The sequence below is a fragment of the Cyprinus carpio genome, chromosome B5 (genome assembly GCF_018340385.1).
Source record: "Cyprinus carpio isolate SPL01 chromosome B5, ASM1834038v1, whole genome shotgun sequence".
In the NCBI taxonomy this organism is placed as follows: domain Eukaryota; kingdom Metazoa; phylum Chordata; class Actinopteri; order Cypriniformes; family Cyprinidae; genus Cyprinus; species Cyprinus carpio.
This window is the reverse complement of record NC_056601.1, coordinates 8,313,435-8,326,093: the sequence shown is the minus strand read 5'-3', so window position 1 is coordinate 8,326,093 and position 12,659 is coordinate 8,313,435. Positions and strand designations below refer to the sequence as shown.

Here is a 12,659-nt window from a genome sequence, read left to right as displayed (position 1 = left end):
TCACCACCTCCTGTTTCCCTTTCCAATGCCATTTATTCCTAGTTTGCGGCTTTTCTTTTTATTATGCTGTCAGGATAACCCCCTGGCTGTCTTCTCTTGGAACTCTTATTTTTCATTTCTTCCTGTCTTTTTCTCTTTCCAGCTGTCTGTGTCGTTGTTATATCCTCTGCCTTTGCTATGCCAGCTTAATGCTTTTGTATACCTAAAGTGCCCTCATTGCATTTTGTGTTTGTGTGTGATGGTTTGATTGTATAAAGGAGTATGTGACAGTCAGTCAGTTAAACCAGCTGTTCGGGATGCCCAAAGTTGACCCCTCCCCCACATCTTCAGTCCAATCATTCCAAGCTATTGTCGCTGACCCTGTCCACTCCAGCCACACATCCCAGTGTGGCTCCTCCCAGTCACTTCCTGTTGAGGTGTGTGTTATTTCCTGGTGTTGATGTGTTGGTAGCTTTATTTACCATAGCTTGTGTCAATCTGGCTTGTTCTTGTTGAATAGAGAGAGATGAATGAAGTGGGATTTTGAGGTTCTGTGGTTTTATGAGACATACTTTTAATTTACGACTCCAAACTTTCAATGCATGTATCTCTTCTTTCCTTGCTTTATCAAATTTTCCTCTTTTTCCCATCCATCCTCCCTTTACCTGGACTGCACTTCAGACCCAGCCTGCATGGAGTAGGCCCTCAATCCCCAGGCTAGATTCAGAGCGCTGGTACCAGGAGATTATGGCAGCTGGGGAGCCCAGTCATGCCTGTCCTCCCCCTCTGCCAGCTAAGTGTATCTCCTCACGTAAACCTATGCAGGTAAACTTTCTTCATTTGTCCATCTTCTCTTCTGCTTGCATCTTTATCCTTTTTCTGCCCTTAAGTTATCTGTCCTTAGTGTACCTTTAGTTTTGAATCTCACCAGATATAACCAAATTAATTTCAGTACTTTTATGTAAAATGCTTGAGGTTCGGTCTTTGTTGCTGGGTTTGGTTGCTTTGGTGTGGTCTTCTTCCTTGCTGTGTGGGGAAGGTGCCATAGTTGTCATTTTGGACGGAGAATACGAATAAATGAGGGATGAATAACACTGAGATGTTTTGTTGTCAGATCTATAAGCAGGACAGTGAGCTGGGGCAGAGCAATGGCACCTTTACACCCCCACCTTCCAGTGTGAGCACATCAGGCAGAAACACACCCACCAAAGTAAGACGGTTTAAACCATAACCTCTGACTGTTGTAAAGAGGCCACAATATACGGTCTACATTTTTGAAAACAACTTTTAGAGTTAGTTGAAATGAAAATTCTGTCATTAATTACTCACCCCCATGTCGTTCCAAACCCGTAAGACTTTTGTTCAGGTTCGGAACACAAATTAAGATATTTTTGATAAAATCCAAGAGCTTTCTTACCCTGGATAGAAAGATAGATAGATAGATAGATAGATAGATAGATAGATAGATAGATAGATAGATAGATAGATCTCACAGTCTGACTGTTTTTAAAGGTTTAATTATTATAATTAATAATAATTTATCTTATGGAGAAAATGAATGGGATTTTTACTTCCAGAATCTGACTGTTGCACTCTGTTCCTACTTATTACAGGTATTACTCTTTTATGTTTACCCTTTGATCAGTAGTTTCTATTCACTTTAAAAGTTTGATTTCAGTTGGACTAAAACAGTAATTCTTCTTACTTCAAAGACAAAGCTGACGCGTAATGTGTATTTAATCCTTCAAATATTAGATTGAGCAATGTGTCATGTACTTAGCCAGACAGATGAAGGCTGTGGTTTGACTACAAAAACCCCCACTGTTGCTCCATTATAACTGTAAAAATATTTTCAAATGTGTCACTTTCTATTTATCTCTTCTTTTTTTTTATCTTCAGAGTCTCCCAGATCTGTCTCCTGCTTATTTGGACTTAGACTCCAAGAGACAATTGGATCTACAGGGCAGAGGTAGCCATCACTCATATTAGTTTGTAAACAGTGTGTGTTGAACAATTTAAGTTGCTGCACCATATAACATAAAGGTGGCTGTAGACATACTGTACAGTTCTGTGTTTTTATTGATCTTCTCTGGATGTATTTTTCTAGGTCTCTATACGTGTGATGATTCCAGAATTAGGCCTACGGATCCTAAACAGAGCCACTGGGGGGCACCACAGGGTTCTAACTCCCCTTTCCCACCTTCAGGTGGGTCCATGTTACACCACTCCATTCTGCACCACCAAGCACCCCCAGCTGGAGAGTCAACGTATGACACTCTGAGTTTGGAGAGCTCTGACAGCGTGGAGACCAGCGTATCTACTGGCAACAACTCCGCCTGTTCACCTGAAAGGTGAGACACAGTTGTCAAGGGAACCCTTCATTCTGCCTCCATTCCCCTGACAACGGGTCACGCTGCCCAATTTCCCCATAAATGTTTTTTTTTTCTTCATCCTTTTCCCAGAATAATTCCTGGGTTGTTTCCATGACAACACATACATGACACAAAGAGACATGCTATTCTTCTCGTCTTCAAAGTTTGGTCTTGTCCCGAGGCAGAACGAGCACAGAATGTCATTTTAAAGTATGTGCTCCTTGGAGCCAGGGAGGCTTCAGGTGTTTCGTCAGATGTTGAAGTCATGAAAAGACATTCTCTTGATGTTGCCCTACTTTTCAGCATCGATAGTCTGGACAAGAATCTTTGACCATGCATTCTTACATTTCGGTTAGATGTTTCAGCATTTTAAACTCCTATAGCCCTGCTCACCCTCAACCAACCTTTTCCTTTGAGCTGGTAAAGAAGGCCCATCAAAAAAGCATGTAGGTCCTTAACTTAAAAGTGAAGTAGAAAAAAATCACATACTCCTGAGCCAACAGGAAGGAGCATGATGCACATGATTTTTTATTTTTTAACCTGTGGCAAAAACGCAGTTGCCTAGGGCTTAGGAAAGATAAGACATCTCAGAGAGTTGAAAAAAAAAAAGTAAAAACAAAGCATTTTTAACATCTATCTACTTTATCAAGTTGTATTTAGACATTTTACCAAATGCAATTTTAACCAAACTAACTGTGCTACATTATTAAATACACACTGCTGTTCAAAAGGGACAGTAAACACTTTTAAATAGTAAGATACAATCTAATAAACGCTTTTCTTCTGTACTTTCTGTTTATCAAAAAACCTGTATCACAGTTTCCACAAAAATATTAAGCAGCACTGTTTTCAACATGGATAATAATAAGATGTCTTACTTGAACATTATATTTAAATATAAATAAACAATTATATTTAAAATATATATATATATATATATATATATATATATATATATATATATATATATATATATAATTTTAATAATAATAATTTTTCAGCCAGTGTTTGTATTAGATAACTGAAATGATATTTATTTTATTGTCATTTTTTTTTTTTTACTGCACTTATGTAATATTCAGTAGAATTTGAATGAAGGCACTCAGGCCGGCAGTGTCATCTTCTGCCACTGGAAGCACCGCAGCAACAGTAACCGTGTGTTTCTCCCTTAGCAGCAATGGGCTGGCAGGACTGAGGCTGGAGGAGATGGAGAAGATGTTGAAGGAGGCCCAGCAGGAGAAAGCTCGACTGGTGGAGAGTCGAGTGAGTACCATTAATCTTTAATTGTCTGTGAAATATAATCTATCCCTCTCCCTGTCTCTCATATAAAAGAGATCTTTTTCATGAATTTAAAAAGGAAGCCCCTGGTCCCTTTGGCATTACTGCATTAAAGATTGTTTCTTACCTACAAAGAGTGATAGACATGAAAGGCTGGATCTTAACAAGCTCTCCGACAGTAATACTCACTCAGACAATCTCTTGCTGAATTATTTTTTCATGCATCCCCAGTCACCCCACACCGCACTGTGAATTTTATGTATTTGTATGTATTTTTTTTCCCTATTGCCTATTAAATGTTCTCACAGTAGATTTGAAGCCCCTCTGTGTCTTAATCTTTTTTTTTTTTTTTTTTGTCAGGAGAGGGAAGTCCAGGCACGAAAGCAGCTTCTGGAGGCTGAGAGAAAGCGGCGAGAAGAGGTGGAGAGGAGGCTGCAGGATGAGACTGCACACAGACAGAGACTTGTGGAGGAAGAGGTCAAGCTAAGAGAGAAACAGTGTTCCCAGGTCAGTACGTCTGGTGAACACCTTAATGAACTGCTCTCAGATAGTCGCCCAGCCTTTCATTGGGCAGACATAAAATCCTCACATTTCCCAGTGAGATTAAAGGGACAGTACATAAGGCTTGCATTAATAAGTCATTAATAAATATTAATATTTATAATCATAATGCTTTATAGATCAGTAGTTCATGTTCATTCATATGTGCATATATATATATATATATATATATATATATATATATATATATATATATATATATATATATAAATGTATATTTGGGTCAGTGATGTGGCACTAAGGTTATTCAAAAATACATCAGAGATATAAATAAAACTAAGAAATTGCTTGAATACACCTCCTATAAGTGAGTTTGATATTTTTGTTTATTATTTAATTTTACTACTTCGTTATTTTATTATTTTATTGTTTTAATTTATTTGATTTTATATAATCTTTAAAAACATACATATAAATATATATATAAAAGGCTTCATGAAAAAGAAATGTTGGCATAATTAAAAAAAAAAAAATAGCAGTGATGCAATTTTGGATTTTGATTTAGTAGTATTTAAAGAACTTCCTGTCAAGTCAAAGTCAGTGTGACATCAACAACATGCAGAAACCCAGAAAATAGAGGACCCTTTTAGCTTATTACATTTCTAACTAGTTGAATAAGCATTAACTAAATGTTAAGCGTAATATAATGTGTATATATAACATAACACCATGTTAGTGTTAAAAATAGAAGCGTTTGAAACGCACACAGTAGAGTAGCGCCTACACACACTTGAACTGACAGTCTTACTGTCTGCTTACAACTCTAAACCCAGCAGTGAGCTTCGCTGGTGCCGCTTCCGAGGTCAGTGAATGTTTTGAGTTGCTCTTTAAAAGTCTTTATGAGGTCACTGGCTCAGCTTGACTGGGCCAGACGGGAGGCATGAATGCACAGAGAGCAGCTCCGCACAGCAGGTGGATGAGAGGAGACACGCAGACAGATGGTGAGAGGGAGACAGCAGAAATAAGATAAGATGGGAGGAAGAGGAGGGGTGTAAGACAGAGGCAAAGAAGGGCAGGGCAGTAGGACACCAATGTTTCAAACACCGATAAGTGACATAACCAAAACAATGAAATCAACCTGCGATTTTCACTACTGTATGAATTTACATTTTTCTGTAACTTCTTCAATGTAGTGATCACTACATAAATATGATCATGTCATATTTCCATGAAATATATTGTTATTATGTGTACCTGGGCAAGTCAGTTTTATGGAAATATTAGAGACAGTAGCTAATCCCAGCTCTGCCCTCCTCAGGCTCGGCCAATGACGCGCTACCTGCCTATTCGAAAAGAGGAGTTTGACCTGCGTTCTCATGTGGAGTCATCAGGCCACTGCGTGGACACATGTGCATATGTCATTGTTACAGAGAAAATGTGCAAGGGCCATCTTGTGAAGATGGGTGGCAAGATCAAATCTTGGAAAAAACGTTGGTTTGTCTTTGATCGACTTAAAAGGACCTTCTCTTATTACGTAGGTAAGGTAATTGTTGTATTTATTCCTAAATAAATTGTCAGCAAATAGTTTATTTTATTTATTTATTTATTTTTAAAAATTTAAGTTTGAAATGCATTTTTTTTTACTATATGTAATTATAAAACTTGTATTTTGGTAGTGCATTGAATTTAAGTCTAAAAGAAAGCACATCATTTTTCTGTTCTCGCTTGGTATAATTCAAAGTATGTAAGGTGAAAAAGAGAAGAAATAACAAGGTTAAACAAAAAAACAAAAACAATCCAACGGCATTGATAAAGTGGCATATTCTGGTGAAATGTATCTGGGTTCGCTCAATTTCCGATCATCCTGTCTTTCTTTTAGATGTTCTCTCTCTTTCTCACACACATGCTTTGCTCATGTGTGTAGCCTTTTCACCCCCTCACTCCCCATGTTAGTAGTGATGATGATGATGGTGATGATGATGATGAAATAAACTGCAATACTTTCTCTAGCCCAGCGTTTGTGAGGGATGGGGGTGTAGATTTACCCCTGGCTCAGTTCTAAGTAACAATATTGCACTTACAACTCTTCAAAAACATGAAACAAAAACAATTTATCCCATTACTAAGCAGATCTGTGTAACGAATAGAGGCGAGCCAAAAAAAATGTTCAAAAGGGAAAGTAATAAATCTTAAGCGTCGACAGGTGCAAGGGGGCTCACTAGAGGCTGACAAGCCTAAAACAGTGGTTTCAAATCATCTACCAGATAGAATCAATCTGAAGAGAGGTGTTAATTTGCGCTAAGTAGCGAAAAGCAAAGTCTGTCAGGGAAGCTATGGTGGGTGGCAGACAGTGTTAAATTGAGACAGACAATGCTTTAAGGTGAATCGCTCTGTGCGCTAGAATTCACTTGTACCACGTGCATGTTCAGTCCCTGAGGCAAAGCTTTTAAAAAGTTTTTCCTTTTTTTTTTATTCTAATATCTAAAAGATATTTAAAAAGATATTACTGAAATGCAAAACAAATGACAACAGATTTATAGTGTAATGCAAATAAACCCCAAATGGGAACTGGCAAATGTAATCTCTTCTTAATGAATAACAAAGCTGATCTATTAACAGAATTTTTATTTTCTTCATGGTTTTTGCTTCTCAGATAAACATGAGACCAAACTAAAGGGTGTCATCTACTTCCAAGCCATAGAAGAGGTGTATTACGATCACCTGCGCAGCGCAACTAAGGTAATGAGTGCTTTTTCAACAACTCCTGTGTACTGTCAACATCGACAAATCAAGCTCCATACCACTCACACTACAGCACCAACTTTGGTGAGCACACAGTTAAAGTTTAAACAGACAGGCGTCTTTTTATAAAGAGAATTTCTTACAGCAGAAGGCAAAAGAGATCAAAGGCGGCTTCATGTTCATGTACATTTCGTCATGCTTGCTTTTTTTTACTCTTCAGCGACATGCCTTTTTTTTCCTGCCCTGCTGTTCTCTGTCTTCTCACACTTTAACACACACTTTGTCTTTTTTTCCTGTCCTTACAGAGTCCGAATCCTTCGCTAACCTTTTGTGTGAAGACTCACGATCGACTTTATTTCATGGTGGCACCGTCCCCAGAGGCCATGCGCATTTGGATGGATGTCATAGTAACGGGTGCCGAGGGCTACACGCAGTTTATGACCTGAGGGAGAGTGGATGCAATTCTGCCTGCAGTGATGGGAAAGCGGGCACGACTCATTTAACAGGACGTGTAACATATGCAATATAATGTTTAAAAACTTCAGCCAGCACTGACATTGTGACGAGAGAAAAACTGGAAAGCAGGCTGGCCTGATGACGACGTATTATTGTGCAACTGATGGCCAGATTTTATGTTACTAAAAAGAGAAGCTGAAAATATATATTTTATATATACATATATATATATATATAGATGGAAAGAGTGGAAGCTAAGAATGTTTTTCTCTGTATTGTTGTAATACAGAGAAAGGAGACAGTTACAGAGCTTGCAGTATTTTATGGCATTTCAAATCAATCATATGCTCAGTACTTTTTTTTTTCAATCTACAGTTTTATGGTATTCAGTTTTTAAGTATTCAGGTGTATATACATCAGTGTATTACCTTTTTATTTTTAGTTATTTAGGTGCAGTTACATACAAAGAGATATTTAATAGTACATGATAGCAGTCATAATCTCCTTTTAGGTAGAAAATCAGCATTCACATTTTAAATTGTTATGAAAGATATTTTACTGCATTTCATGTGCTGTATGTGTCAGATATATATATAATGTTCTTTGCTGCAAAGTTTATTAAACAAATGGTTTAGGTGCTTAGATATGTAACTAAAAACTGTAGGCCTGCTACCTGATTTGTAACTTTATCATACAAGATTATTTGGTGGGGGACCATTGCAGTAAATATTTTTGTTTTTAAGACTTTGGTACTTTTGTACCGACAGGTTTTGTCTTGCCAAAGCTTCACCCATGTTGATATATGTACTCTGACTTGCACATCTTTTAGTTCAGGGTTTTAAAAAATGTGTGGATGTGCCACTATGATTTATAATCTGATATTTTGTGTATTGTGCTGTTCAGATTATTGATATCCTCTTTAATGAAAAGAACAGTGTGAACTTTTGATAATTCAGTGTTACAACACTAACAATGTATTTCTAAATAACTTTTTTAAAACAAGTAGCATATACTCTAAAGCAAATAAAAAGTCTAACAAAATAAAGCATTTTCTTGTGCTCATATAGGGGAGAGCTGAGCTAGTTGTCACACCTTTTACTCTAATGAATATTTCTCAGGCTTGGTTTATTTTTATAAGTAAATTTCTGCATAGAGACAAACGCTAATATCTTGACTACAAAATATTTGGCCATTTCCACCATTATTGCCCAGGTGAAAAAAAAAGTAGTGGGACAAAATTGAAAAACTGAAACAGTTGTTACAGAACAATCCATGGCAATGCAGAGGGGAAGGTAAACATTCAAAACAGAAAAAGAACTACTTAAAAAAAAAGTCTTTAAATTGTATATGTTTATGAAACATAGTTGGCTCTTATCTGAATGTATCGCAGTGTTTTATTTTGTTCACTTGTTTACCAAAACAGATATGATTCTTAACATTTAAAAAATTAGTTGGGAAGAGAAAATTCTGGAACACTTTGTAATTGAACACTTAACTCCAAACATTATTGAGAAATAACTTTGGTGACATCTTCCCTGTGTTATTACGAGCTGTAACAAATTATGTATATAAAATTCCCTGATAAAAATACTACTGTGTATAATCATATTGGTATAACCAACTTGATCCATGCATTTAAATAATCCTCAAAATAGGACCCTTTCACAATATTTTATACCTAAAATATTATCACTCACATTGCACAAATCATTATGTCATAGCCAGTGCTATATTTGCCTAACAGACAAAACATTACTGGCATTGTCAGGCAATGTGAGGGTTCAGTTATAAAAGACTCCTCACTGTAACTGCAGAACACACACTTCTGCAGTTCTGTTAATGGACAGGGAATTTCCCCACAGTATAAACAATAACGTTTAAAAATGAAAACAAAAAAGTGTATTATTTTATTTTGACAAAGAAACAACCGAACCCCTTCAGACCTGAATTCTTCCAAAAGTACATTTTCCCTATTTTAAGGCTCCCATAAATGAGACCAAATAATAATAAAAAAATTCAACACTCTATAATTGTAAGTTTTTTGTCCATTTCAGTGGACATCGGGTCGAAAGAGTTGTACTTCACAAACAATATACACTTTGTTTAAAACTCTTTTTGCATTTCTCTGTTTGAGGGATTATGTCTGGAAATCAAACCGAGCGCTCGCTCGTGAAGCGGTTGGTTTTCACCGTGTGCCCGGTAGAGGGCGCAACTCGTCACGTCTCACCGCTTCAGCGCGTGTTTTCATGCACCAGATGCGAGGGCTGGATCTGCTGAGGCCCCGGGGCCCTGAGCTTGTTTTCTTCTCTGCCTCGCACCCAGTCATTACCATAACAGTTAAATGCAACTACAAATGTCATCAGCGTTATAATGATGCCATTTGTCTCCAGCAGCAGAAGCTCACCAATTAATTTATCACTTGATGCTAATTCATCTCACTTTAAAATTAAGCAACATAAAAGCAAAAGGAACCAACCTAAGAAAGCTAATAAATGCCAAGAACGGCACGCTAATTTTTAACAACAAATTGAAACAAGGGCGTCGCTTTTAGTTCAAAAATGTAGCGTGTAAACAAACAACAAAGACTCTAATTAAACCTACAAGAACTCTGAGTTTCAAAGAGCAGCTGAAGTCTCATATATCAAAGCAAGAAAGGGGAAGGTTTGTGCCTTAAAATCACTAGGGACTGAGCTGACATGATCAACTGTTGAGCCGATGGTGAAGATCAACTCGGAGACATTTGAGGGGAGCCACTCGGGAATCGAGAGCCCATCACTTTGAAGCCGTGATCAACCGACCTAATCCAACCACGAGAACCGCGAGCATCTTCACACAGAAGCGGCGAGCGCGCTCGTCCAGACGCACTGGAGCGTTCGCTGTTTACAAATGTAAATTCGCATAAACGTAAATAATAACCATTCAGAAAAATAATAATACACCAAGGGTGGGTGGGGAATACAACGCGAAAAACTCCTTGAGTTTGTCCTTGAGTGGCTCGTGTTTTAGTTGGAGATGCGAGACGCACCCCAAACACAGCGGCGGCGTCCCGCGGGAAACGCCAGACAAATGCACTTTCTCAAAATCAAACAGCTTTAACGCTGCCTCGCGTTCCCGAAGGAACAGTCAATGAAATAACTGCGGTTAGTTCACGCCATGCAACACGGGTTATTAGTCACATTATCTTTATCTTGCAAGTTTGTTATTCTAAATGGGGCACGTTTGGGGGAAGGCGGCCGTCAAACCTCTTGAAACCTGTTGAAAGGTTATCCCGATTCCCACGATACGGCGCCTCGGTGGGAAATGAAATAAGAGTCATTTTGCTGAGATGATTCCTGTTGGATGTTATAAAACTTAAAAAAAAAAGTTATAACAAGTGATCGAAACTTGAAACGATTTGATCGCTCGTGCAGGGGAATGAAAAAAAGACAACAATGAATTGAGGAGGAGATGGTGATGAAATTGTGATGTAACTGTTACTAATGTGTGCTATACATGAACTTGGCATGGTGCGTTTGCTCGCTCACCCACTCCTTACTTATTTTCTGACTAACATACAGAGTGCCAGAGAGGGCTCTAAAAGTCAAAACAAAGTAAATTAAACAAACAAACAAAAATAAAATCATAAGATTTGCTTTTAATCGTATTTATCGGTGCACGTGCACCCTAAAAACTGCATTTCATGTTTGAATGAGATTAGTTTAATTGTTCCACATTTGGACTGCTGGATTTTTGGAGGGGAACAGATTTATCACTCCAACCAGCGTTTTTAATCCTCAAAAGCTGTGATTAATTAACGCCTCCACGGCCTGGACCTACATCTCAATATCCAAAATAAGACACTAAAACTGAAAAAAATCCCAATACAAACAGAAAGCTCAAGTATGATTGCCCAACAGCACTTGAGCGTTCTTTGGCTGAGGTGTGTGTGTGTGTGTGTGTGTGTGTGTGTGTGTGTGTGTGTGTGTGTGTGTGTACTGCTGACTTTCTCTCACGCTTTGCGCAAACAGGGCGCCCCCACGGACCAATTAAGACACGGCGAGTTGGGAGAGTCAGCGCTTTCCTGGGAGAGATCCCACACTTCAACAACCATTATTATCTCCATCTCTTCAACGTTACGACTGCGGTCACGAAGATTGCATCAGGCCTCACTTCTACAACTGCGAGGCTGAGCCGACTCACAAGAGGAATTACAGTATCACAGTACCTTCAGAAGCCCCTCTTTGATCCCGTCGCTCTCTGACTGCTCCTCGAGAAACCAGGTGTCATCTTGGTTCACGCAGGGCTATTAAGTGTAAATAAAATCAATTTCTCGTCAGTCGAGGAAGACGTTAGCTTCTGCTAAAAGCTAAGGAATACTCCACCTGACAGTTTTAAACTTCTCTGTCTGTTGGCTTTTTCCGTGTCTTGCGAGATGTTTAGCGCTTCTCGGATTCATTACATAAACCCCTCATAAACCAAAAAGCTAAGTTTTATAATAAAAACGCCATTTGTGACAACTTGACCCAACATTTGTGAGGACTGCGGACTGTGGGGTCTGAAGGGCGTGTCGATACAATATAGCAGAAAAGTAATTTCAATGAAACCGACACTATTTAAAAGCACTTGTTGCAGTTATGTTTGTTTAAGACTAAAGTAACTTTTCGGTGAATGTCAAACGTAATTCAACAGAGACAAAACTGAAAAACACGGGCCGAAAGAGGGAGCGAGAGCGCTCGTTGTAAATCCCATGGCAACAGCAACCAGAAAACATGTCTAAAATAGGGGGCAGTGTTCGCTATTACTATAGCAACAGGAAGACATAGCTCCTTCAATCAGCTTTAGGATTTGCTGAGGGGGGAAAACAAAGCTCGATTCTTTGAAAAAACGTTATTAACGGGAATTAAACGAGATGTACTTGTGAGTTTGAGGGTAATTTGTCTCGTCTCACTGTGACCGCGCATGACTTGAATAGCTCAGCATAATGTGGCGCCGGTCCTTCTAAAGTTCAGATGGAATTACCAAATATAGCAAACAATAGCTTAAGGACTATCTGTTTTCTTTCTCCAGCTAGATAGCGTTTGTGTTTTGCTCGATCGCAGAATTTAACATCCGCTTCTCCCAGGGGCAGTTGTAGAAATGCTGATGCTGAAATGGAAAAAATGACGTTAAAGACGCCACCTGTTACACGCGCTACATTAGAATACTCTATATATGTAAATAGAGTTAATGTAAACGATTAAAGCCGCTTTTACAGCTCTTCTGAGTAGCTACAGTGTCAATTAATTAAGCGAACATGTAAACATGTTTATCAGCTTTTTTAAATAAAATATTAATAATAATAGTCTACTTATC

General features: G+C 38.3%; 1 protein-coding gene across 9 annotated transcripts in view; it reads left to right on the top strand.

Annotated features, from left to right (window-relative positions):
- Positions 1-8,373, top strand: part of phldb1a (pleckstrin homology-like domain, family B, member 1a) — a 43,749-nt gene extending 35,376 nt beyond the window's left edge. For 6 of the 9 annotated variants that reach the window (XM_042724067.1, XM_042724063.1, XM_042724066.1 and 3 more), the window contains 10 exons: positions 258-416; positions 661-804; positions 1,094-1,189; positions 1,879-1,948; positions 2,087-2,330; positions 3,524-3,614; positions 3,990-4,136; positions 5,449-5,668; positions 6,784-6,869; positions 7,178-8,373. In XM_042724067.1, coding sequence (XP_042580001.1) covers positions 258-416; positions 661-804; positions 1,094-1,189; positions 1,879-1,948; positions 2,087-2,330; positions 3,524-3,614; positions 3,990-4,136; positions 5,449-5,668; positions 6,784-6,869; positions 7,178-7,318 — 1,398 coding nt within the window. In that variant the 3' untranslated portion in view covers positions 7,319-8,373. The remainder of the gene's footprint in view (positions 1-257; positions 417-660; positions 805-1,093; positions 1,190-1,878; positions 1,949-2,086; positions 2,331-3,523; positions 3,615-3,989; positions 4,137-5,448; positions 5,669-6,783; positions 6,870-7,177) is intronic. The other 3 variants (XM_042724064.1, XM_042724069.1, XM_042724072.1) reach the window with 3 other exon arrangements.
- The last annotated feature ends 4,286 nt before the right edge of the window (positions 8,374-12,659 follow it).